Source organism: Nothobranchius furzeri, chromosome 14, assembly GCF_043380555.1.
Source record: "Nothobranchius furzeri strain GRZ-AD chromosome 14, NfurGRZ-RIMD1, whole genome shotgun sequence".
Taxonomy (NCBI): Eukaryota; Metazoa; Chordata; class Actinopteri; order Cyprinodontiformes; family Nothobranchiidae; genus Nothobranchius; species Nothobranchius furzeri.
The window spans coordinates 50,964,140-50,992,137 of NC_091754.1; the positions used below are offsets into that span (position 1 = coordinate 50,964,140).

Here is a 27,998-nt window from a genome sequence, read left to right on the forward strand (position 1 = left end):
CAAAAATACACAAACAAAACATCTCACTTAGACCAATAGTAGATAGCATAGGTACACCAACATACAACATGGCAAAAGAAATCAGCAAAATCATCAGCCCGTTATTAGGTAACACAGATCAACACTGCAAAAATAGTATAGACCTGGCAAAAGAACTAACAAAAATTACAATAGAAGATAACGACATACTCATCTCACATGATGTCACATCCCTGTTCACAACAACACCAACCCAAAAAACCATAGACATAGTAGTTAACAGAATCAGACAAGACAAGACTTTACACAAAAGAACAAACCTCACAGCAGATGACACAGCACAACTGATAAGACTGGTAGCTAACTCCACTTACTTTACATACGACAACACATTATACAAACAACTGGAAGGCTTCACCATGGGTAACCCATTATCAGCCACCCTGTGCAAGTTTTTCATGGAAGACCTAGAGCAAAAGGCCATAGCCACTGCCCCCCCAAACTGCAAAATAAAATTATGGAAACGCTACGTAGATGACATACTGGAAATCATACCAAAAGGACAAACAGAAACACAACACTTGAACAACACTGACGACACAGGTAACATAAAGTTCACTTATGAGTCAGAAACAGAAGTCAGTATAGCATTTATGGACATGAAAATAACAAGGCAGACCGACGGGACCCTAAACAAAAACACATATAGGAAACCAACACACACAGACCAATATCTATTATGGACATCAGAACACCCCACCATACACAACATGTCAATAGTCAGAACATTATATCACCAAGCAAACATGGTAACAGAAGATAGAGACCGTAAACAAGAGGACAAACACATACAACACGCTTTAAAGACCTGCAGATACCCGACATGGGCAATAAACAAAGGAAAACAACAAACAACAGAAAGAAAAGAACAACCTAAGCAAAGAACCAGAAACCCAGAAAGACAAGAACCAAAACCGGTGATAACCCTACCATACATCAAAGGCATAACAGAAAAAATAACAGCAACAATGAAAAAACACAACATAAACACACCAACAAAACCATACACAACAGTTAGAAACAGACAAGGTACCAGCCTGATTTCAATGTGGAGTCGTTTAAACATATGTAGCAGAGACCGGACGCCAACTCAACACACGAAAAATAGAACATAGAAAGGAGTGTGAGAGAGAAACAAGTCAAAGACACACAAGAGCAGCAAAACAAGAAGCAGAAAGCACAACAAAGAAGTCAGTCGTAACAGATCACTGCATAAGAGAAAACCATGTAATGGACTGGGACAACACGAGGATCATAAACACAACAACAGAAATGCAAAAGATGGATAAAGGAAGCTAGAGAGATAAGGAGACGTGGAAGTGGGACCATGAACAGAGACGATGGAGTTTACACATTGGATCGTGCATGAGACTGCATCATCAGAGAGGAGAGAGCGGGCAGCAGAGGGCGACAATGTCCTCTGCTGCCCGCGGATAAACTGAGTAGGAAGTGATGCCACCATCAGCGTCAGCTCTGAGGATGTTTGCAGTCAGCAAACAAAACTGTCAGCAAGGTAAAGAGAAACCTTTCCTGTGTTTTAAAAAGAACTGAAAATGAAATGTATCCATAAATATTTAACTGCAGAATTTCAACATAAAGGTTTTGCCAGCTAAAAGTCAACAATTGAGGTGACCTCCTGGTGACCCAAGCCAAAGTAATCATCACTCGATCAAGTCGACACCATAGACATGTAATACGTAGATGCCCTGTGAACTGGCGCTGCCTACCTGAGCTGCTGTAGTGGCCAGCCGCCATCTTGGATTGGTCTTTAAGGGTCTGTTTGTTATAACCGTAGGCTGTACAAAAAATGAACATAGTTGCTCACTCTGTTAACTCCAGTTGGGTTTGGAGAGCGAGAAACCCATCCAATATGGCTGTTATGCTCTACAGCAGCCAATGGGGCATCTATTTATTCATGTCTACAGTTGACACCTCATTAGTCTCACGTGATCAGAGAAGCGTAACTTGACTGGCTACAACCCCCTCAACTCGACTGAGTGGTGATTACTTTGGCTTGGTCCACCAGGAGGTAACCTCAGTGGTTGTTGAATTTTTGCAGCTGAATTTCTGATGTTGAACTTTTGCTGATGAAATGTCGACATGGAAATTCTGTTGCTGAATTTTTGAAGATGAAACTTTGCAGTTGCATTTTTACTGATTACATTTTTTGCGGGTGTATTTGAAGTTCAAAAATGTTCTAAATGTTTTATCAGTGATTCTCCTCAAATAACTATTAAAGCTGAAGACCCATTTTTAATTATTATATTCTGATTATAATCAATGTCTCTGAGTTTTTCAAGCAGGCTAAACATGAAAATGGTCTCCTACATCTATCTGCTGCTTTAGCTCCTGATAGAAAAGAAACAGTAAAATGCTAGGATGTGAAAAGCCTGACAGATCTACCTCACCCATCTTGACTCGTGACGAGGAAGGCTGTTGTCGTTTTAGCATCCAGGAAACAACAGAGAATGTCTCGGCTGGTAGAAGCTACTGTAAACGTTAGCAATGAGTGAACCACACCTTTAACAGTAGCCCCATCTTTTTTCTATGTTATTTTTAGCTTAATAAGAAATGAGTTATGACACAAATTTATCTCGTCTCCTCTGGTAATGTGGGTTCTGGTATCAGGCTGACTCGGCCTGGGGATGAAAATTGACTGTGTATGGGTTTAAAATCTAGCTTGTTTAGTGGATTTGCCATTGCAGCTTTAAACAGTTTGTGAACACGTTTGTGTACTTTAACAAAAATTCCAGTTTAGCCTCAGTTACTGCTCCTCCAAACACACACTACGCCCATTAGCTCTGATGAAAACAGCAATTACTTCAAAACTTGAGACCATTTCCTGACAATTGGACTTGCTTTTGCCCAAGGGGATGGCAAAAATCCTTGAGGCAAATCCCTGATCCACCTTATCGCCTCTCTTAGCCTCTCCAACCAGGTCTTATCTCCTCCAGGACAGTAATTAACAGGAATTACACACAGCTCCTATCTGCTGAGCCCAACTTGTAACCGCAAGAGCCCTTCCCCATTAAGGGGCTGTCTGCTGAAGATTACCTCTGAAGAGGGGTCCCTCAATCAAGAGGAGCCAAACAACTGTTGTGCTAAGCTGCTAAGCTTGGCCACAGCGTGGCTCACTTGTGCAGATAAAGGCCGAGTTGGGGGGTAGGCTGAGCTTTAACGTCCTGCACCTCGCATCAACCTACACATATATCAATAACGTTCACCTTGGTTGTCATAACTGATGCATTACAAATAGCTACGGTTTATTCAACGAGGTTGTTTTAGTAAAATTGACTATACCGCTTCAAAAAACTTACCATTGAGAACAAATTCCAACACATCTGGCCATTTTCACTTCTTATTGCCTAAATAAACAAAAAGATGTGAATGCTAAGATGGAAAATCACTCTGAACACATTTTTCTTGCGTTCTGTTTTTCTGAGCCTGCACATTCTAAATGTTTAACAGGATCCTTGAGAAAAGCCTCCTCTCTACTTCTGTTTCCGTGGCAACTGGCATGCATTGGAATTGATGACATCTCCTGATCGCCCACTTACTTTGCACTAAAAATGCTCTCTCAGTGAACTTCACCAATGCCATTTCTCTCGCAGAAACGGGGACGCCAAAGAAGAAAAAGGCTAGAGATGTTTATTCTCATTGGGGTTGGGATGTTTTAAAGTGCCGCTCCCCTCTGAAATAAAGAAGGGAGACGTTGTGAGTTGATAAGAGTGTGACTGGGCGCTGTGTGTCTACGGCACTTTCCACACCACTCCTGGAAATATTATTCAGGCAGCCAGCACAAATCATTATCTATTTAACTCCTGCTGCTAGCTGCAAACTCATTTCTAAAAGGTGCCAACTCAGTCTTGATTCAAACAATCTACTTAAACGTTTTTGTCCAACACTTTGCATGCCTCTAACCCCTTTTTTCTCCTTCCTAATTTCCATAAATGAGCAGCCAGATATCTTGGAAAGCTGGAACCTGAAGCAGGACCAATCACTGTCACCTTGTTACCATCGCACTGGGTTCAGATGAGGTCCTAGACACGGGGCATTGGGGGGGGGAATGAATTCATGCATTGCATGCTTTCTACTCTGCTTCAGCCTTCTTTCCTACCACCTCTCCACCCACACAGCCATATTAAAATCCTTGGTCCTGCACAATTCTATCACTCCGCAACCCAAAGTACAATTCACTCATCAAAACCATCCAAACGCTCTTCATAAGTGACCATTCAATCTATTCATCACCTTCCAGGTAAATCTGATGTACTGTTGGGTTTGTTTGCAAGTGCTCCCATCTCAACAATACATATGCAAACATAGGAGCACAGTTTGGTAACGTCAATAGCGTCAGGGCGGCCTGTTTAAACATTCGCTCAAGTGCAATTCCCATTGACAGCCAAAGCACTGCAGAGGCTGGCTGCTCTGTCAGAGAGCTGGATGGCATGCGTGTGCGCAAGAGGCAAGACACTGCGCTGTCAACCCAATTAGGCTGCCCAGACACACACTGACTCCATTCTGTAGGCATGAAAGAGGTCAAGCAACATATAAGACAGAGCCATTTCCCTCCGCTCACCAAACACACAGACTGACGACGTCTGAATTCATTGACATACTTGGGGAGAGACTGAAAGGCAAGAGGGTCTTTTGTGCTTAAGTCGTTAGGAGAGGATGTGTGCATCAAATCTCTGTGGGAAAGTGTGCACACATTGACCAATTAGGAGAAGGGAAGGACCGGCAACAAGACATAACTGTCACGTCTTCTTCAAGGATAGAAATGGAAAATAGAAAGAAATGAAAAATCACTCACAGAGGGACATAATCTTGCTTAAAGGAATGGTTCGGGTGGTTTGAAGTGAGGCTAAGAACTACTGATGTTTTACCTGTTGTAGAATGACCTCACTTTGTAAGAAAACAGATTGCTTCTCAACGGATTGCGATGCTAGCAGCGCAGGAACCGAATGGGTTGCATTTGTCTTAATGAAGTCAAGGAAATTCAAAGGTGAACACCATTCCATGACCTTTACATCAGTTTCTTTGACAGAAATATGCTGAAACTCCTCAGGCTGAAGTGCTACAGCTTGCTGGTGACAATTACATAAATGTAAGATGTTTTTTTTAATGGTTCCAATTCAATTTTCAAGACTAAAGATGTAATGACTAACTTTATTCTCCAAAATGAGATAATTTGAAGAGCTCTCCAAAACAAGTAGGTCATTAATCACCCATAATGTTTCCATAGCAACCCACGTCAGAGATCTTAACCATCACATAAGGGTCAAAGTGTTGTTACCGGGACATTAATGTCCTTAACTCTTAATTCTGTTTGTTACGTTCTCTGGAACAGTTTTGAACAATTAATATCTTATATGTTGTAGTTCTTTGAACAAACTAGCTAACGACTAGTTGGATTGGGGCACAAGATTGTAGTGGATTAAAAACATGCAAACTGAAAGAAAATTAGTTATAGGGAATGCTTTATTATAATCCTTCATCGCTCCCAGTATAGTATGTAAAATTTTACATTGTATTTATAGTTTTGATAATCCAGCTGGAAGTGCCCCATTCTGCACCAGTAGGGCTAATACTAACTAGCTTAAATATGCACTTGCTAAATACCACTGTAATCCATTTAAAAAAAAACATGAAATGTGAAATATGAGGCAACGGAAATGTTTGTTCAAATAAATTAGATGTTGTAATTTAGAGTTATTCTGGCATGGCAGCAATGCACTGTGTTTTGAGCGACATTTTAAGTAGTTTTTAAGTAGCTAATTTGGCCAATTTAAGATAGTCTCGGTTTTTGAAACTTTTGTCAGTCAAAAATCTATTTATTTACAACAGGTACAATTTCCACTGAGACCTGCTTCAAATATTTTAACAAATCTTAAGACTCACCCATTGCTAAGGCGAATTGTTGTTTAGAGTAAACATAAAAAATCAAATAGACTAATTTCTCAGAGGCTGAACAATTGAGTAGGAAGCTGTTTTGGGTAGCCACATTGTTCTGATTACTTATTCAACACACTCATTTGTTCTTTTAATCCAATTATTTGGCAATCCCCCACTCGGCAGATTTCTCCACTTCCTTTCTCCCACAGTCAATAATCCTGAACTCTTCTATGAGCCAGTCAGAGACTTGATGAATGCCCGCTGGGTTGTTAACCCCCAAGTGAATGCGCTCAGATCAATTCTACACAGTCTGCATGGACGTGTGATTGGATAATACGCATTTCACCATCTCAACATATGTGTACATGTTCAAATGGAGTCGATATTTCGTGCTGGGATGTATGTACTGGGATTGCTGATTGAATTAAACGCAGAATTAAAAAAATTTTTTATTCTAAATGCTCTATTTCAGAAGAAATGCTTGACATGCTGTTTTGTTGCTTAGCGACTTGGGTGTAGAAGGTCACTTACATGAGCTTTGCATGTTTGATTGGTTTGCCTGGGGGTCTGTTTTAATGGGTTAAATGCTTTAATGGGTCTATACACAACAACAGAAATAGGTCATAAAAATCAGTCTATTAAAGATGTTGACATTGCATGAACATTGTAAATGTCTAACGCCATTATGTAAATGGTTTCCTAATCCCAACCCCCTTCCCTGCACCACATATTAAAAGAAATGCTGGAATTGCTTCCCAGGGCAGATGGTTTTCCGACTAACACTGAAGTGATTTTATCCTGCTGCATTTCACTTTTTGTAATAAACTGCAGAGATGTTTTTCTTATTTTGTTTGATGTACCTGAGCCGTGTACACAAAAGCATCATTTACATTTATTTGGTGGCACAGATAAAACTCCGACTTGACATAGCGAGTCGTGTTATTGGAAGTTTGTATTTCTCCTGCATCTTTAGTGTCCTACACAGATTTTTGCATTTTGTTTCTTAGTGAATTTGTTGAATGGGTAAAGGATGTGAACCTCCTGGTAGACACGATTTCTGTGCCAAAATAGTTTCCTTTCAAAGCTAATCTTTTATTTGCATATTAAAAGCAATGAAAGAGGCATGCAGAACCATAATCCTGAGCTGTCCTTGTGTTTCTTTAAGACCAGGCACTTGGTGCACAAAACAGCATCAGGAAACCCCAAGAGAACATTGCGAACAGCAATAAGAGGCCTTTCTCATTCCTATATCAGACACTTTAAATAAAAATCACCCAGGGTGGCAAGCACAATAAAACGTTATAATCAGGCCACATTTGAATTTCAATGAGAGCAAGTGGAAAGTGTTGGGACTCAATGTGGACGCTTTTATTTTGAAACTCAACTTGAGCATAATGTGGGAAAAACCGATCAGAAAAAAATAAATGTTACAAAATTAAATAGGCAACTCACTGGCTTAACTTCTGGTGAAAAATTGTGAACAAAGAACTTGAAAATGACTAGCAAGGGCACTTTGTTTTCCAGTGTTGGTCACAGAGCATCACAGAGTCGCTGGATTTTCAATAAAGTTTTGAAACAAGAGTTTTAAACTCTTCTCAGTTTTGTTTCATCAGTCAGTACAGGGTTCCGAGGAAGCCCCGTGAAAATGTTGTGCATCCAATCACCTTAATCATAGCTCCAGTGGGGGGCCTGGATCATTTTTCGGGCTCCCACTGGGTATGTTTTCCTTCTTACCTTATTCACCGTTGATGTGTCAAGTGTTGCGGAGCAATTCTCCGCTGGACATCAGAGGGTGTTGCGCTTCTCTGGGGTATCCTCCCATCCTTGCAGTCATGTCTTTAGTGTGTTTAAATCATACTCACGTATTTCAGAGACTTTTTACACGGACATATTTTTCCTCCGCCTCTTCATCCAGTCACCACCTCTAAACTCACGATTCCCATAAGTTCCTAACATGAATACAATGTTTGCTGCATATCTGAGTACTCCATCAGTCACGGGTGCATTAACATTAATATCTTCTGGCTTGTTCCGCGAGACATTCTTAAACCTGCTCCATGTCTGTCGCTAGATATGTTCGGCTCTCGTTTTATTTTTTGGAGAGGGAACGGTGGTGCTGTTGTCAAAGTTATAGAAAGCACCCTGACCAATCATGGGCTTGCGGTCTCCGTAACGTTTAATGGAGAGTTAGAAATGTGGGCTCTACTCTGTACCCTTGCGACAACAGATAATGGCATTGCATGTCTCCGCATCAACACAGATGATGAAGTATAAACTAGCCTTGAGGAATGTGAAACAACTGTGGGAGGCGTTGGCGACCTACGAAAAAAAGTTGTGACTAGTAACGAAAAATAAAAAATTTAATAAAAAGAGCGCTTGACATTCCACAAAATTTCAAATTGTTATTGTCTACAAACTACCGTTGAGACATTTCATGACAAAATTGAGATGTTTTCAGGGCTTGTCTTGCCTTTTTTTTTGATGCACTAAAGTAAATGGCTATGGAGATGGATGTACAGCGGTATGTGCTAAAGTTGTCCTTGTGACGCAGTCTTGGAAAAGCAGTGGAGAATGGGTAATGGGGTAGGGTAAGTGAGGGGGCTGTTTTAATGGGACAACCCAAAATAGAAGATTTTGAAACCAAATTGCAACAGAAAATTTCGTATGATATTCCTAAGGATGTAGTGACACATACAACATTCTAATTCTAATTGAAATGTTGCTCATTTTCTGGTCTAAACTGACCCTTAGTGATAAATCAGACTGCTCTTAATTAAGCCGAAGACAACTATAACTTTAAAGCAAAAATGAACAAATCACTGCAGTTCTTTCAAATTAATTATCCTTGCAGGTGTCGAGAAAACAGAAAATTGGACATTAATCGTTCATCGAGCAGATATGAGTTTTCTACGGTATTTAGAAAACAAAAGCCTCTCTACTACTTATTAGGCTGTATGTGAGTGAAAGCTGCAGTGGTAGCTTTACAGCTATGCTATTGGCCTCATTACACACATTCACAGGGCAACACTTCAAGAATCCAACTTAATTGGATGCTTGAAAACTGCTTATTTTTTCTAAACAGCAGTTTATTTTAAGTGGCTTTGATGTAAGATGATATTCAGGGGAATTTTATATCAAGTATTATCTGCCTCTGGCTAATAGAAGGTTGTGGACAAGGGGATTTTAAAAGCGGATACTATGTAGTGTGAGTGGAACACACTTATGGAATAGGGCTGGGCGATAAATCGAAAATGTATCGTTATCGAAATTTCTGACTCTTCGAGAATTTTTCCCATGTCAATAAATTTGATAATAAAAAAAATGAAAATATGTGTGTAGGTTGGCAACATTCATGTCCCTTTAACAAGCTGTACCACCTTGAGTCATGTAAAAATGTGACTCAACGTAATACATCTGACAGCCCCATTTAGTGGACAACTTTGTCTCTGCGCATACCTGTAGTTATCGTCCATTTATCGTTATCTATGTGAAATCCTCAATATATCGTGATATTGATTTTAGGCCATATTGCCCAGCCCTATTATGGAATTTAAGTTGTGGCATGTTACTGAGCAGGAGGTGCGATGAACTTCCAGCAACCAGCGCTGTCATAAAATGTTTGTTGCTACTTTCAGCCTTAAATTTTACATTATTTAACCTGTAAACACAATCAGTCTCTCTCTGCCTCTACTTTCCTCATCCTCTCGGGGATTAGGAGGAAATTGTGTGCATCCCAAGGACTAAAACCTGCCATGTTCTCTATTTACGTTTCACACTAATAGAATCTAATAGTTTCAGAAGGCCACTGGGGCTGTAAAAGCATTTCATGGCTGTTTGATCCACAGCTAACTTTTCACATTTCCAGAGCCACGTCTGTGTGTCAGAGAAGGAAATAAATGAAAGACACTTCTTGTAAATTACAAATGATGGCGCCTCCCCACCTCCCTCCTCTTGTCATCCTCACTGAACAAAACACACACTCCTACTGAAGCGCTCCTATGTTCTATTCAGAAACATGGCAAAGGAGGAGTGAGGGAGGAGATGCAGAACCATGTGAGTTTAATTAATATGTAAAACTTAGTCACTGTTGGGAAAATCAATGGCCATCTTTTACCATTTTCCACCCTAAAGGATCATAAAAAGATTTAGGACCAAAAAGAGGAAATTTAACATCTCCATAATTGATGCTAAATTGTGGAATGACCTTGACAGCGAGCTAAAAGAGTCTAAGTCACTTAATGTATTTTTAAAAATTAAATATATTAAAGGGGCATTATGGAAGTTTGACAGCCAAAACATGTATAGAAATAATAAATGTCTTCTTCATACATTCTCCTGCAATGCCCTGGTCCTGTAGAATGAGCCCTGGCATTTTTACTGTGATTGCCTGTTTTTCTGTAAAATCACAGAAAAAGAGAGCTGCTCGGGTCCAGCAGGCTGCTTCATGCGTGTTCACGCTCAGGCATAGCCCGTAGCATTTGCTATCAGTAGCTTTAGCAGCAGAGAGTGAGGTAGTGCCACTTTGTCGCTGTTCCTAACGCCTAGTGACAAAGCATTTCTGAGGACCCTTAGCTACTTTCTGTGGAACTTTCTTCTTGATATTTCCTGCAAATTAGCAACAAAATAGCCATTTTCGCTCCAAACCGTTCTTTGAACGTTATTTCAGGTGTCATCAAGGATATAAATATTACAGATACAAGAGATGTCACTTGCACTTTAGCTCACCTAGTAAGGACGTCGGACTCTCGTGCAGAAGACCCGGGTACGATTCTGGATGTGAACATAGTTTACTTAGAGTTCATTTTTTACATTAATGATATATTTTTTTACAGTAAGATGCCCAAATTTTTATTCGAGACTTGCCAAACGGCATTGAATCCACAGATAAAAAAGATGTGGGTTCAACTTTCATTTCGGAACAATTTTTCAGGCAAGGTTAAGGGAATGATCTGAGCATGCAGGAGGACTGACCCATCATAAACCTTTGTCGGCTGTGCTGAAGAGAAAGGTACAGAACCAAATTATTTAATTCATTAGCTGCGTGTTCTCCTATACTCTGGGCCACACACACACACACACACACACACACACAAGGGACTGTCTCAGCTGTTATTTTCGTTAAGGAGTGTGCACGTACAGCATGCGCACCTCGTGCACCAGCCTACTATTGAAGCTGCCGTTACGCTTTTGGCCTGAGAGGGCAATCGCTAGCATAAAAATTCAAAACTCTGTAAAGTCCCTTTAAGGATTATTTAAATATGAATTAAGATGGTGTCTTTAAAGTAATTGTACAAGTTTAATTAGTTGAGGGTGGTAGAAATTTGTTTTGTTTTTTTTTTTGTAAAAAAGGGCAGAAAAAATACGATTTTTCTTCTCTGTTCCTTTTCATTCTTTGTTTTTTTTTGTGTTATTGTGAATGCTGTATGAAATAAATTGTTTGAAAAAGTCCTTATATATCAAATGAAGAAATATTTGTCAAAACTTACTCTAAATAAAACTCAAAAACAGATATTTTGAAGAAAATTTGAGTTGTCTTAATTAATTAAGTAATTTTCTTAGGTTTGGATGAAATTACAAACTTCTCTGTGGGCAGAAAACCTGGTAATTCCCTCCCAATTACAATAAAAATGCAAAGCAGGAGGATTTGAATGGAACCTGCTTGTATCTTCAGAGAGAAGAACAGTAGTAAGAGAAGCAGCCAAAGCCTAAAGAATGGACTCAACCTGGTTTGTTTCCAAAACGCCTGCAGTGTGTCACTCTCCTGAAACCAACAAAAGCGTGCTCCTTGGCGAGCAAGAAGACGTCCTTTCTCCCTTAAAAGACGAAAAGGAGGGGAAAGCTGAAAAGCTCCAAACCTGGCAAAGTTTCCTTAAAAACCTGCAAGGATTCACTGTTTCTCTTCTCGTTTGGGAAATAGGTTGATTGTGCCATGACCCATCTTAGTTTGGTTAAAAAAAAAAAGAACGGGGGAAACTAAAGAAAAGGCAGAAAGAGAACAACAGCGTAGTGTTTCTTTATTCTTGGCTGTCACTCGGCAGTGAGGGAGACTGAACAGGGAATCAACAGTGTTAGAGAGGATGTGTTCAAACTTTGCAATAAATAAAGGATTGAAAGTGGAAAAAAGCCACACACTGAGTGCCTGGTGGAGTCAGAAAGGCTTGACAGCCTCATCAAATGCTAACGTTGTTGCGGGATTTCCTGCACACAAAACTTCACCTCTCAAGCGAGCCGAGCCTCATTGTGCCATGAAGGTCTAATTAAAGCTACACTAAAAAATCTTCTAGCTTCATTGTGATATCGAGAAGGAAAGAAAGCCAGGCTTCCCAGCCATTCTGTCTAATTGTAGGAATATTTGGATAAAACAAGTTTGTGGAATTTCTTAAAAGCTGCATTTGATCATATTTCTGTCAAAATAAAAACATTTTTCTAATTTAAATCCGGCAAATTCATGCCTGGGTCGCTGCTTCTGACCCAAGCTGTTCCCCCACATGGTCTGAATTAATCTAAAATAAAGCTTTAGTCTAGCTTTAAAAATCCTTTTAACTGGTTCAATTTCATCATTAACAAAACTTCAAGAGTTATTTCACCCACCGGTTCTTTTTTGAACAAAACTCACTCCGAGTGATGATTAGAGCTCTTAATTTCAAAGTCCTCAGCGCACAGTGTGTCTCCACATAACAAATGTGCTTCTTTCATCTTATTCACTGACTAAAGTACCCTCTCATTCAGTCCTGCACTGGGAGAAAACCCTTCCGACGCCAACATTAGTCTGTAGGGACAAAAAGGTAGAACGAAATATTTTACCCAAGTTGTCAAAGACAAATAAATAAGTCGTTAGATACACAAAGGACACAGGTGAGCCAAGATAGCATGCCTTTTTTGTTGTATATTCATCATTACGGCCAAAAATCATTAGTATGTCTTTGATAAAAATTGCGGATTTCTAATTGAGTTTTAAAACAGAAGCCCAGATGAACATGAGGTTACGTATGAAGCAGAACTGCTCCACAACCCAAGCCTAGCTGAAGGCCTGTTGCTCAAAAACGGCACAACGTGACGACAGTAGCATAAACCCTGCTTGCTAATGGTGCCACACAGGCCAGGCTGTCTATCACTCTGGGTTGTGAGCTATCATTTAGCCCAATCTTGCTCCACTCAAACCGAAACCAAGTATGCAATTTACAGAAGAAACACGGAGTTTTGTCAGTGCTTTAGAACCTCTTCACAGGTACTATTTTAAAGCCAGTGCTTGTGAAGAAAACCACCCTTTCCTTTGGTAAAACAGCCTTTTGGTCTGAGCCTGGTCTCATTATGAAAAGTGATCATAAGATTAGAGGAAGTCGCTAATTAAAGGAAGTGATAACGTTCCTTTTCTGCCAACAGGAGGTAGAGGAGACGAGCGCTGAGATGAATTGTTAGAAGACATAATTTCAGGTTTTGATAGAGGCAGGAGATAGCATCTAAACATAACAACGATGCTGAGGTTAGAGGATGGGTGGTGGACGAGCGAGCTAATGCAGAATTCAGAGGTGTACCCACATGGATTATTCATGCAGCAGAGCCTCTGGTTAAACGTGTGATATTTTTGGGCACGGTCCCACCTCACCTTTGGAGACATTTGAGGAGTACTAAGAGGCTACAGCTTTATTTCTCCCCGTGGCTTTTTAAGACCAAGTCAGTTAGGAGCAATTAAACATTATTTATGACCACTGTTTAAGCTCAAAGGATCATAAATGTGTTACATTTCAGTTCAATTTCATTACTTTTTGAATTAGTTATGAATCTTTTATCTCCTTTTTTTTAAAACTTGAGCCAGATTTTCTTAAATTAAACCGGTGTCCAGCTTTCTGCAGGTTTAAATCCTCTTTTGGACTAAAGCTTATTATCTTCCACACATATAATCTTTTAAATTGCTACCAAACGCCCCTGCTGATACAGTGAGCTGTATAATATGCCAAGGGAGGCTGAAATTAGCATATTATCTGTCAGAGACAAATACTAAAGCTAATATTATAGTAAATTTGTATTAAATGTTGAATACCTGTTGATGCATCTCATTTCTGTGGCCAACATGATAAAAAATCTGCTAAAAATTTTGTTTACCGAAGATAAAAAAGAAGCAAAAACCAGTACAATACAATCTCAAAGGACCAAAATGTTTTTAAAATCTTAATACACTTTCATAAAACTAGTATTTTCAGAAACGGTGAGGTCGGGGTTAAAAACTCCTTTTTTCTGTAACACTGCAGTGAGCAGCAAATTACCTTTTCTACATTTAAAATAACAAAACAAACAATGATTTTGTTTGGTAATTATAGTCTGCTGTCAAAGTGAAGAACACAAAGTATTTGTTGATGCTTTTTTAAAGGAACATATTATGACTTTTTAAAGTTTTTTTCCTTGACATTTTCAGTACCTTCCAGAATGAGGCATTTCAGAGCTATGTTACTTAATTCATTCACTGCCAATGACGACTAAAGTCATCATTTGTATTTTTTTACGCGTACGTCGCACGTGATCAGGAGGCAGAAAGTCCACGTGTTAGGAGATCGTTTTGGGCCGCTGCTGTAAAAAACAGTGAGGCACAAACCGGAAAATTTGACAACGGATTATGAAAGAACGGATAACGCTCAAAACACGCAGTCTTCCTGATGTAAGAGGTGAGTCTCCGCTTTGTTTTGGTAGTTTTAGCGTCAACATCATGCTAGCATGCAACGTTCTGTGACTGAAAAAAAAACAGTAAAAACTGAAAAACGCTGGCAGCGAAGGGATTTCTGATCAGGAAACAGCTGGCAGTGAATGAGTTAAAGAGAAAAGCAGTTACTGGCCACTCCCACTCCTCTCCTGATTGGCAGCTATAAGCCGAGTAGCTCCGATATCCAAGATACACTTGGAGTAGAACTGTTGTTCTTCTATATAGATTGATTCAAAAACATAACTACAATTTTTTTTGTGTTTCCTTTAAATCGAGGCCCAATGAAATCAATATTAGGTAAATGTATTGAGGTTTATTGAGATAAAGACATGTTAAATCTAGATTTCATACCAAAACTACAGGGCTGCCATTCATTTTGTGATCTTGCATAAATAAATAAAAACTGGTTGATTTTCACATTCCTAATGCCGAGTTAGGATCCCATGGCAATGCGCCAAAAAGAAAAGTGTAAAGTTCAGAAGAAAATATACTACATGCTAAAATCTAGTTGTACTAGTCCTAAAGAACACTATATACAGCATTTAGCAGCATATGTTTAAGAATTTAAGAGACTTGTGCCTTAGAGCGTGTTTACTTGATTGATAGGTGTAACATCCTATTAGCGCCACCTACACTTCCACCCAAATTCAAATCTGGATTTCTGTAAATCCAATCACAAGAAAGGCTTTAAAACGCCCGTTAAGCCAACCAAAACCCCAAATGCATTAAATACCGTAAATAGCTATAAGGCAACACATTTCTGATCCATCTGCAGCCTTTCCCGGGTTGTTTCCTACCGGCCGGGGTGTAGTAACATTATTATAGGTCAGGAAATAAGCCACAAAGAGTCTATCCTCAGGTGATTGGTCATCATCAATCTCATGCGGCAGCATCTGCTATGTGTCACCAGTTTGAAACACATATCCATAGTAACCCCAGCAGTCAAGAGCCCTATATCTGTCTCACTTGTTGAGTGGCCGGGCGGCAGGAGGGAAACAACTCCACGTGGCAAGCCATTTTACTTCCAATACCAGCAGTGAGATCAATCTCCCCTGCTGTGAACGCGCGAGGCGATGGAGGCGATCATTCAGCGTTTGTGACAGGTATGTGGTATTGACCGAGGGAAGACAAACTGGGGGTTTGCGCACGCGCGCGCACACACACACACACACACACACACACACACACACACACACACACACACACACACACCCACGCCTGCCTCTGCATGTGTGCTGGTTGTGACAGAGACATTAAATTTCAACTCACAGCTTTCAATCCCAGCTCAGATCTCCCGAATGACTGGATTAGATTACATTCTTGTATTTTAAAATCTAATTGTCTCAAATGTTTTCCCTCAGGTGGTCTGCATTTAATTTGCAGGAACTTCTACACTATTAGTTATTATCTTACAAGGATTTTTTGACATTTAAATGTGATACTACACATGCTCCTTGCTCTCATTTGCCCCTCAAAAATTTTTGCTGACAGTTTCCTGCCATTTTTAACATCCCTTAATATCAATTATAAAGTCAAGTGGCCCGCTATAATTGAATTTGTGCTGTGCACTGACATCCCCTGTTAGGAGGCACTGTCTTGTCCAATTAGAAGGAGCCTTATTACTGGCCAAATTGTGAGTCATTCTGTTAATGTGGTGGTGGTAGAGACGGAGGGGGTTCTATCCTTCAGCTGACGTATTAATGGTGACATCCTCCCAGAGTCATGTGGGGCGATGGGTGTGAAGACTGTAAATTTAATTGACTGCCAGGATGTCCTTGATTCTTTGTCCTACAAAATCAAAATGAAAAACTGCACTTTTAAAAAGAAAATTTGATACCGCAGATTAGAAGTGCATGGCATGTAAAGGAATGTTATCCCAATAATATTGGATATCAAGATAACAATATATTGTGATAGACCAATGTGTTTTGTACAACACCCACATTGACGAGGGCATCAAAGTGAGTGAGATTCCATTAAATTGGAACTTTATAAATACCAAACTGAAATTTAACAATCCCTGGTTTAGCAGTACTTGTGAGGAGAGAAGTAATCGTTATATCATGCAGCTCTACAATGGCCGACTCATGCGTTACAAATACAAATAAACAAAAATGAATGAGTTTCATCTCTACAATAAACTCAAAAGTCTTGTGTTTCATTTACAGGAAATAAAGCAGACAGTTGTGTATTCAAAACTGTTTTGTAAACATTTAGCGCTGGCTCAATACACATGCATGGATGCATCTACAGTGAAAATGCATTTTGAGTAGTGATAGCCTTGGAATTAATGGGAGACTGAAGAGGTAAGCATCATTTGTCAGGGGCCTCGTCAATGTCTGGCCAAAAACCAGAGACTAATGAATGTAGAGCAGAAGGGAGGAGAGGGGTTGCATCTGTCTCAATCAACGTCAAGGAAAATCATAATGAAGATACAGCTGTCACAAGTGTTTACAGGAGGGACGTGTGTTAACGGAAACGGTAAAGAAGAAATGTTTGCCAGACAGCAAGGGTTGGGGGCAGCCAATCAGATAACGGGAAATGTTAAAAGCTGGTTGATAAATGGAATAGTCTTATGATCGCATGTGTTTCAGTTTTAATCATGTCACAAACAAAAGATATGATTTACTTCAACTCTCAACAAAATAACTAAATTATAATAATCAGGAAGTTGAGTCTTGTAGATCACAGCTTAAAGTAGGGTATTGATCCCAACTTTGGGAAGTACAACTACTAGTTCTGTCTGAGCGTTCGTTCTCTGTGGCCGCCTCCAAGTTTCGGTCCTCCACCATTTCCCTCACCCATGGTGTCCCTGCAAGGTTCCATACTGGGGCTTCTACTTTTCCTCCTCTATCTGTTTTCTCTTCAGCACATCCTGAGCTCTTTTAAATACCATCTTTATGCAGATGACATCCAACTGTACATCTCCTTTAAGCTTTCAGTTGGTGTGACCTTTGACCCAGCTCTCAACCTGGATTATCATCTCAGTTCTCTTGTTCGCTCTTCCTTCTTCCATGTCAGGAACATTGCTAAGCTGAGTCTCATTCTGTCCCGCTCTGAACTTGAGATTGTTTTCCACACCTTCATCTCCTCATGCTTAGACTACTGCAACTCGCTTTTTACTTGTCTGAGCAAAACCTCCCTGTGGTCTCCTTTTAAAAGCAGCTGAAAACTCACTTGTTCAAGCTGGCTTTTGCGTGACCTTCATCACCAGTCTCTCCTTATGGGCTCGACACACGGGAGGCGACATCGCCTCTCCTCCATTCATTTTCAATGAGACATGCGCGACAAAGCGATAATCGCAGGTCTCTCTCCTACTAAGCAAAATGCGAAAAACGTGCGTGTGAAAGTTTGCACTCGTGCACGTGTCGTGCACGGACGACCCAGCGACGCGATCCCAGAAAGTTGAAACATTTTCAACTTTTCATCGCTGTCGCTCGAGCAAGGACCAATCAACGGAGGTTTCATTCACTGACCAATGAGCGGGCAGGATGCTCCGCACATCTCCGAGCAAACATGGGGGAGAAGTTGATTATTATTATGTTTTATATAGTAAAATCAGAAGTAAGATTTCACATAACTCTAGCAGCACCTTGTGAAACATCATATCTACCACTTTATTAACTCTAAACCGCTTAAATAACCTTAATTCCCTCCAACCTGACACAGCCAAACAGAACAACGGAAGTTTCGATTTCGCCATGGAACAGAACGCGTAGACGGCTTTGCCGCTGGCCGCTGCCGCGGATCGCCTCCCGTGTGACAGGTCATAAAAGCGACAGCGACAAATTTCGCTGATCGCGGTCGTTTGTCGCCTCCCGTGTGTCGAGCCCATTATTCTGCTCTACCAATCCTGCAAATCCCGGGATCCAATGATTTTTTTTTCTTTCCTATTCATTTTCTTTTTCCCTTTCCTTACATTTTTAATCACAACTCATTTTCTCATTTTAATCACGTTTTTTTAAAAGCTTTTTATATTTAAAATTTTGTTCTAGTGAAGCGTCTCGTGATTTTTATCTTAAGAGGCGCTATATAAATGATTGTTTTCTTTCTTTATTTCAACCTTCAAAACCTACCATTATAAAAAAAATAAACTGAAATATTAGTTGAGATGAAAAGCTGAGATTCTCTGCTTATCTAAAAAAAAGGTTATATGTTATATGTCGGCAAACGAAAAGGTCTGCAATCAGCAAATTGTACTCAACCAGTCAACTAGAATTTTATAGGAAGATGTTATTGTTTTAAGTTTTTTAAATCATTCCGATATTTTTCTGTGGATATACATGTTCTTTATTAACTATTTTGTGGTCACTTTGGCCCAAAGCTTTGAAAATTATGGTTGATTTCATTTTATGGCATTGGGATATTCCCGCCAATTGCAAGTGTTCCCCATTGTACTTTCAAATATTAGTTTTAGACACTTTGCTCACTCAGTTAAAACTTCAGTAACTGATTGCTTCTCACACTATATTTTATTAATATTGGAGACCTACTAACACTGTTACATTCTAAGAAACAATGTCACACTAAATATCGCTGCGTGTGAAACATTAGACTAAATAGTGTCACTAAATATGCATCACCGTATGCAACATTGCCATGAAAATTTTTTAAAATATTTTGTCAATGAAACATCGTCAAAACAACCCTACAAAAAACATCCTCATACAAAAAAAAGCCCTATACAAAACATTAAGATGCAAACATCGCCATACAAAACATAACTGTTTGAAACATCAGATAGAAAACTGCCAGAAGACATTGCCATACCAGACACTAAAATAAGACATCACCTTATGAGACTTGCAACATTGCTGTAGAAGAAAAATCAGCTCATGAGATCTTGCTATAGGAAAAATCGGCATACGAGACTTTGGCGTACAACAGATGGTCATAAGAGACATGGTCAAACGAGACATTGTCATTCAAGATCTTAACATAGAAGATGTGGTCATACAAGATGTCGTAAGAGACATTGTCATTCAAGAGCTTGGCTTTCAAGAAATCATCATGATAGACATTTCCCGATATCATGATAGCTGTACCTTCCGAAGCTAAAATCAAGACCGCAAACTAACGATGTTTAAAAAGTTATTTCAAATTCCTGCTCCACTGATGGGTAGAAGACTTCAAATCTTTAAATTATCACAATCTGTATGCATTTGCACTATGGAGTTACAACTCCTACACTCACAATAGCATTTATAAACCAGAAGGCTTGAAGATGCTTCTCAAAACCAACTCCTGTAAATTATTGACTTGAGTGAAAATCCACAGCAGTGCATCCAAAGCGGTTTTAACTCATGTGATGTGCTGCATTAAGCAAAAACACACACAATTATTCTGTCTGGCCAGCCATTCAGGCCACAATCAGCATTCTAGCGAAGAGGAACCACAGCAGAGGACAAATGGATGCATTCTTCTACATATGCATGCCGAGGATTAGTATGGCAGATATGCATTGTATGTTTTTGCATCGCTCCACCCTAGAGTAAAAGTGCAGACAAAGCATTAATCAAAAGACGAGTGGTTTGAATTTAATCATCTACAGATATTTGCTGTGCACATGCAGCACTGTAAATAGCTTTCCGGTGTTAGCGTGTGCCAGGGAAAAAGAAAAGCAATTGAGACGGCGGATTCATGGTCCCTAAGGACGTCAGTCGAGTCATTTAATTTCCTTTAATGGGCCGATATATATTTGAAGTTACAAACTGAGGACGTAAATGGGAATACAAGTCTGAGTTTAATACAACGTGCAAAACAAATCACAAAAGATTTCTCCTAAACAAAGACACCCTAAACCCTGAAACGGCTTTGATAATTTACCTGCATCTGTATCACACTAGGACACTTACCTCGCCAACCCCGCTGCCTCTTTCTGCTTCATAAAAATGAAAGTGAGGCAATTTTAGCATGGCTTTCATCGCCCAGAATCCCCTTTCATACAACAGCTCTCTAACTTGCAAAGATGCGTGGCTTCTAATAAAGCCGTACAATCTAAAAGAAGAAGGAACAAAGGATGGGGGTCTGGCTCAAACGGGGTGTTCATTTATCAGTGGACACATTTCAAATCCTAGCTCCAGGCAACGGCTCGTGAAGCATCACAAGAGATAGCCCATGGGGGCTGCTGCTGGGAAAGCAAAAACTGCTTTGATGAGCCTTGTGCCATTCTTGCACCTGTGCCTAATATGCATGGGAGAAAAAAACCCAGATGCAAGCAGTCACTAAACGAAGAGAAAACAGAATAACTTACTTTGTGTTTGCTGCTGTAGATGTTCTTCTACTTTGCATCTATCAACTTGTTACAATTTGTAAAAACTCACACATCCACCCTAACCCTAACCCAAACTCCTGTCAAATAACAAAATACAAAGTTCAGAACGTAGTCCCCAAGGGCAGCCGGAACCCTGAATGTAGGTGTGTTTGTGTGACACACAGGTTTGATTTGGACTTTCTTACATGAAAATGAGATACAAAAGGAGGTAAAACTTACCAGGGCCTCTCTTCACCACATCTTTTTGGCAATGGACCACAAACGCATAAAGCAAGATCAGAAGTGGGATTGGAGCTTTCATTTTTCCTTACCAGTCCTAGGAGAAAAAAGAAAACTACTTTATCCTTCTGAGAGAAAGCAACCTAAATCAATCCAAACATCAAAAATAAAATATCTGGATTTAATGCTTCAATTAAAGCTAATAACAAAGCTTTTTAAATCTAGAACATCTGTGATCTTGGAGATCTTCTCTGCATGCTTATTTTGTTTGAGATCAGTCCTGTCCTCCATGAACAGGCCAAGACTGTAGATGACACAAGTGTCAGGATGAATTTCTTTGCTGCTTTGTCAGCTACCTTCAACAGTAATTCACCTTTTCCTTGAGCCAACATGACATAATCAGGTGCCAGCTAAGATAAACTTCTCTTTTTATTAGCGTAATGATTTATGGAAGCGGCACGAAAGATGGAGAGAAGATGTGGTATTCACAGCTAACGATATGGTGCATTGTGGCGATGAGATTTGATGAAATCTACACGTTACATATAGAAGGCATTGTTAAGGAGTTCAGTCTGTAGACACAAGCAATTCTCGGGCTAAAGCAGAGAATGTGTAACTACACGTAAGGTATGGTATGGTATGGTACACCTAAAGGCCTTTCCCATCGCCCAAACTGGCATGGAATAGGAGGGATAAGGTCACAAATTTTTCTGTTCCGATTGTAAAACCGATCCAACCTACCCGGACCGTGCAAATACCGCAACACATTCTCACAACCTAAGCGTCGAAAAATGACGCGGTGTGACCAAGCGTTTGTTTCCGACGTCGTCGAGAGGCGACGTGCTGTGCCAGAGCGTCGGTATCTGACGCCCGCGGTAAAATGGAGATTTAATCGACATTTCACCTCTAACCTCCAGCGATTTAACCTTCCCCTCACCCCATACTAAACTTAACCCAGTATGTCAGTCTAAATTTTCCATTAAGCGTGTTTGAGAGGAACGATGAAACAAGAAAACAAAGCTTTGCATGCGCAAGCTGGTTCAGGTTAGGATGGGGGTCAGGGTTAAATAGCAAGAGGGTAACGGTCACAATTTGGTCAAATGTATGTTTTACCGCAGGCGTCAGATATGAAAAATGACGCTGTGTGACCAATCGTGTTTCCGACGAGCAGGGTCACAAACACTTGGTCACACCGCGTCATCTTTCGATGCTTAGGGTGTGAGAATGTGTTGAATCACGGGAGTTTTTTGCCTCCCTTCTGTTGTTGGTTCAGAAATTTCTGGAGCAGTACGGTTAGGGTGGAGCCACAATACAGTCCACTAACTGGGTGACAAAAATACTTCACCACTTGCAACAAGCACAACAGAGTTCCGTTGTTTGTATTTTCATTTGCTGTACATGAATGTGAAAAAATGCCAGCAAGCAGCAGCAAGTTTTTGTCACCTTCAGAGTTCCATACATTTTTTACCATTATCGTGAAAGTCCACAGGAGGAGCTAGACGTATTTGTAGTTTTTTACTCATTGATGGCAGCAAAAGGATCAGAGCAGACGTCGGCACAGTGTCGGGCCAAGATGAAGGAGTTAAAGCCCAATATGGTTAAGGACAAACATCTGGAGCGGAATTTTTTTTTCGGATGGGAGAAATACACGGAGATGCTACGATGCTATTCATAGCTGAGGCAGCGAGGCAGGCTTCTGGAATAACCCCAAATTTCCACTATCTCCGCTCCGCTCCGGCACAAACTCCGCAGCAAAAACGGTCCTGTTGTAGTCAATCAGAGCTGTTCCACTACTGCGGCCGTGCGGCGCAGTGCGCCACCCGCCGTTCCACCATCCGGCAAAAATAGGATCGATTCTATTTTTGCCGGACGCCGGAGCGCTTCCGCAGTCAATGGACAGAAATCACAACCGCCCAACAGGAAAGGGAGCAAGCACAACTTCGGTTATTTCACAATAAATCGACAACAAAAAGCGTTTTTTTTTTTGTTGTTTTTTTGGTTTCATATGCACAGGTTTAACAACTTTTAACAACTATCATGGCGGTTGAACTTTAAATGCACAAAAATTTAGTATCCAGTTTCACTGCTTCGCGTATGACACCCGGCTCTACATTTCCAGCAAACCTAACTCCACTCTCCCACCCTCCTCTCTTACACTCTGCCTCTCAGAAATCAAATCTTGGTTAACCTCTAATTTCCTCAAACTCAACGGCAATAAAATCGAACTTCTTCTTGTTGGTACCAAATCCACCATCTCCAAATCTGACAGCTTTTCTTTAAATATTGACAGCGCCACAGTCTCCCCCTCCCCTCAGGTTAAGAGTCTGGATGTCATCCCCGATAGCTCACTTTCTTTTCCTGCTCACATCCAAACATAACTCGGTCAGCCTATTTCCATCTTCGATCATTAAACCGTCTCCGCCCCTCCCTTACACCTCACACTGCCGCTATTCTTGTCCACAGTCTCGTCACCTCCCCTCTCGATTATGGCAATTCACTTCTTTTTGGTCTCCCCTAAAAACTCCTTCATAATCTTAGACTGGTCCAGAACTCAGCAGCCCATATTATCACCAGAACACCTTCCTTTCACCACATCACCCCGGTTCTCCAGCAGCTTCACTGGCTTCCAGTTAAATTCAGGTCCATCTTCAAGATTCTCCTCCATACCTTCAAAGCCATCCACAACCTCTCTCCCCCATATAATTCAGACCTTATAAGTATTACCACCCCCTCCCATTCCCTCAGATAATCTTCCTCCCTCCATCTTGCTGTTCCTTCTGCACGTCTCACTACCATGAGGAGCAGAGCTTTCAGCCGCTCTGCTCCCCGTCTCTGGAACTCACTCCCCCCAGACATCAGAAATATTGACAGTTTCACCCTTTTCAAATCCAGACTCAAGACACACCTGTTCAAATCTGCCTATGACCTCTGATTTTATTTGAATTGTTTATTTTTCTATGCTCTTTTCTTCATTGTGTTTTATTATTGTTTTAATGTATTTTACTGATTGTATTTTCCTGTCAAGTGACCTTGAATGTCCTGAAAGGTCAGTTTAAATAAAATGTATAATTACTATTATTATTATCATTATTATAAATATATTGTGGAAATACAAAAATAAACTATGAATATAATTAATAGATACGGATAAAAAACTACTCCAATAATTAATAAAGTCTATTAACCTCTGCCAATAACCTGTTTTGGACCAAAAGCAACCCCTGGACTATCCTGTTGTCGGTCTCACCAAACCTCACAGGGTTCTGTGTCCCTTTGTTCCCCAGCCCCTCCAGTTCCCGCTCCAGGTTCTCCTTTTGTGTTTCATAGCGCCCTCATGTGTCCTTTGTCTGCATCTCATTTATGTGTCTCCTGTGTTCCTTTAGTCTTCTCCAGTCACCCCTCTGCAGTGTTTATAGTTTCAGCTTTTCATTTTTATTAGTCTCTTTAATATGTTTTGTCCCACCGGTTTTTGTAGTTCTCCTTCCCTTTAGAATTTTAGTTATATGGTTGCTTTTCTGTTTTTAGGTTCACTCTTAGGTCATGTTAGTTTCTTCTCTAATTAGTCATTGCTTTCACCTGGTCCTCCCCCCACACTCCACACACCTGCAGCTCATCTGCCTCCCATTATCCCCAGTGTATTTATGCCCTGTCTTGTCTCTGTGTCTTGTCGGTCCATTGTTGTTTGTCAGCGGTGTTTTGGTGTTCTGTGTAAGTTTCCGGTCTCGTTCCCAGTCTGTGCTCTAAGTGAGCTTATTTTTTTTCTCCTGTCCCTGGATCTTTGGTTTTTGGCTCCCTGCCTTTTTGGATTTATTTTTATTTTGGACTCATCCTAAAATAAAAGGATTTTCTTTATCAACTCCTGCCTCGTGTCATCCTGGGTATCTGCATTTTGGGTCCAAACCATCCTCTCATCGTGACACACAGGCTCACTGATTGTAAACAGTACCTACGTCCCTCTTTTGTTTTTGTTTTTTAAAGGAGAAATAATCAGCCGGCTGAGATGTAAATTCGTTTCTGTATAAAATTCCTTCCAACACGACAGAGACATTACTGTTTTGTGATTATTTCACTGTAGAATTCTTACATGTTGCTCCTTTAAACTTCACAATATTCTGATCTACAGAAGCAAAGGTTCTTGTCTCATTAACAAAAGTAAAAGTAGGCTTAGATCAATCTAACATTTCTCAAAATCAATATCTTTAAATAAAAGTTTAATTGCCAATCAATGTAGATAATTTTTCCGTTTTTTCCAGATTTTAAGCTAAAACCTTCAACTGCATTTTACTATGCATTTTTCAAACCAACTGCATATTGATTTTGTTTTAAATTACCAACTGTAGTACAAACAAAAAAGCAGATGCAAATCCACTGGGCTGTGCATGTTTACCTCGTGTAAAAATAGGACATTTTATCCAGCGAGCGTTTGAGTCTAGATGGAAAAGTAAGTATTTTTAGCATAGAGCTGCGTCCAGGATGGGCCTGAAAGGAGCAGTGGTGTGTCTGATTAAAACCCAGGCATCGTCTAGAGAGGAGCCTAAAGCAGCTGGAACAGGTGCAATTCAGGTGTTAGTTTGAGCCTCTTTGTTTGCTCTGTGCAAAAAAGAATCAAGTCTATCTTAGGAAAGAGATTTACAGTTTCGTGATAGGTGATGATGTAATTGCCCATCAAAGTGTTCCAACAGACACAATGCTAATGCTGATGCATGCTACAAGGGCACTTCTCCTGGAACTTCAGTCATCACAAAAATGCTTCATATACATTCTACAACGCCATGTCAGAGCGCTCCAAAAGATCCACAGAGTAACCCCCAGAGACCCTTGGAGACATCCAAAACTGGCCATCAGCCAACGATGGCGACTACCCCATCAAAGCCCTTTTGTCATCAGTGAAACTAACGCCTCTGCAGAAAAGCTACTTGCCACCAACACAAAAATCTTATCTCTTTAATTACTTGTCTTTTGTTGCTTAATTTGGTTTGAGCAGAGGAAATTACATAGTTCTGCTCCGAGATATCCTCAACTGTTTTGGAGAACTCCTCAAAGAAAAGGTTTAGACCGATGTGCTGCAATTAATTTTGTTGATAGCTACTACACACTCTGTCTCCTCCTTGAACCGTCACCTTATCGTGGTAGAGGAGTTTGAGTGCCCTAATGATCCTAGGAGCTATGTTGTCTGGGGCACTTAGTGCCCCTGGTAGGGTCTCCCATGACAAATTGGTCTTAGGTGAAGGGTGAGACAAAGAACGGTTCGAAGGATCTTTCATGGCGGTTAAAACGAAGAGTCGGAGTACCCGGCCCGGAGGGTTACCGGGGTCCCACCCTGGAGCCAGGCCTGGGGTTGGGGCCCGTGAGCGAGCGCCTGGTGGCCGGGCTTTCGCCCATGGGGCCCGGCCGGGCCCAGCCCGAACCGGATACATGGGCTCGTCCAACTGTGGACCAACCACCCGCAGGAGGAACATGAAGGGTCCGGTGCAATGCGAATCGGGTGGCAGACCAAGGCGGGAGCCTTGGCGGTCCAATCCCCAGACAAGAAAACTAGTTTTTGGGACATGGAACGTCACCTCGCTGGCGGGGAAGGAGCCGGAGCTTGTGGCAGAGGTTGAGCGGTACCGGCTAGATATAGTCGGACTCACCTCGACACATTGCATTGGCTCTGGAACCCGAGACCTGGAGAGGGGTTGGACACTCTACTTTGCTGGAGTTGCTCCGGGTGAGAGGCGGAGGGCTGGGGTTGGCTTTTTGTTAGCCCCGAGACTCTCTGCCTGTGTGTTGGGGTTTACCCCGGGGGACAAGAGGGTAGCTTCCTTGCGCCTTCGGGTCGGGGAACGGGTCCTGACTGTTGTTTGTGCTTATGGGCCAAATATCAGTTCAGAGTACCCACCCTTTTTGGAGTCCCTGGGACGAGTGCTAGATAGTGCTCCATCAGGGGACTCCATTGTCCTGCTGGGGGACTTCAATGCTCACGTGGGCAATGACAGCTTGACCTGGAGGGGTGTGATTGGGAGGAACGGCCCACCTAATCTGAACTCGAGCGGTGTTTTGTTATTGGACTTCTGTGCAAGCCGCAGTTTGGCCATAACGAACACCATGTTCGAACATAAGGATGCCCACCGGTACACTTGGTACCAGGGCAGCCTAGGTCACAGGTCGATGATAGATTTTGTAGTCGTATCATCTGACCTGCGGCCGTATGTTTTGGACACCCGAGTGAAGAGAGGGGCGGAGCTGTCAACTGATCACCACCTGGTGGTGAGTTGGATCAGATGGCAAGGGAACATGCCGCGTAGACCTGGCAGACCCAAACGCATAGTGAGGGTCTGCTGGGAACGCCTGGCAGAAGAACCTGTCAAGACGGTCTTCAACTCCCACCTCCGGCAGAGCTTTGACCACGTCCCGATAGCAGTGGGGGACATTGAGTCCGAGTGGGCCTTGTTCCACTCTGCGATTGTCGAGGCGGCTGTTGCTAGCTGTGGTCGTAAGGTGGCCGGTGCCAGTCGTGGTGGCAACCCCCGTACCCGCTGGTGGACACCAGAGGTTCGGGGAGCCGTCAGGCTGAAGAAGGAGGCCTACAGGGCGTGGCTGGTCTGTGGGTCTCCGGAGGCAGCAGACAGGTACCGGATAGCCAAGCGGGGTGCAGCAGTGGCAGTTGCCGAGGCAAAATCTCGGGCGTGGGAGGAGTTTGGTGAGGCCATGGAGAAAGACTATCGATCGGCTCCAAAGAGGTCCTGGCAAACTGTCCGGCGCCTCAGGAGAGGAAGGCAGCAACTCGGTCACACTGTTTACAGTGGGGATGGGGAGCTGCTGACGTCAACTGAGGCTATAGTCGGACGGTGAAAGGAATACTTTGAGGAGCTCCTCAATCCCACCAATGCGCAT

General features: G+C 41.4%; 1 protein-coding gene across 3 annotated transcripts in view; it reads right to left on the reverse strand.

Annotated features, from left to right (window-relative positions):
- Window positions 1–27,998, reverse strand: part of LOC107381071 (interleukin-1 receptor accessory protein-like 1) — a 507,698-nt gene that overhangs the window by 337,251 nt on the left and 142,449 nt on the right. For all 3 annotated transcript variants that reach the window (XM_054743445.2, XM_015952561.3, XM_015952560.3), the window contains one exon: window positions 21,123–21,219. In XM_054743445.2, coding sequence (XP_054599420.1) covers window positions 21,123–21,204 — 82 coding nt within the window. In that variant the 5' untranslated portion in view covers window positions 21,205–21,219. The remainder of the gene's footprint in view (window positions 1–21,122; window positions 21,220–27,998) is intronic.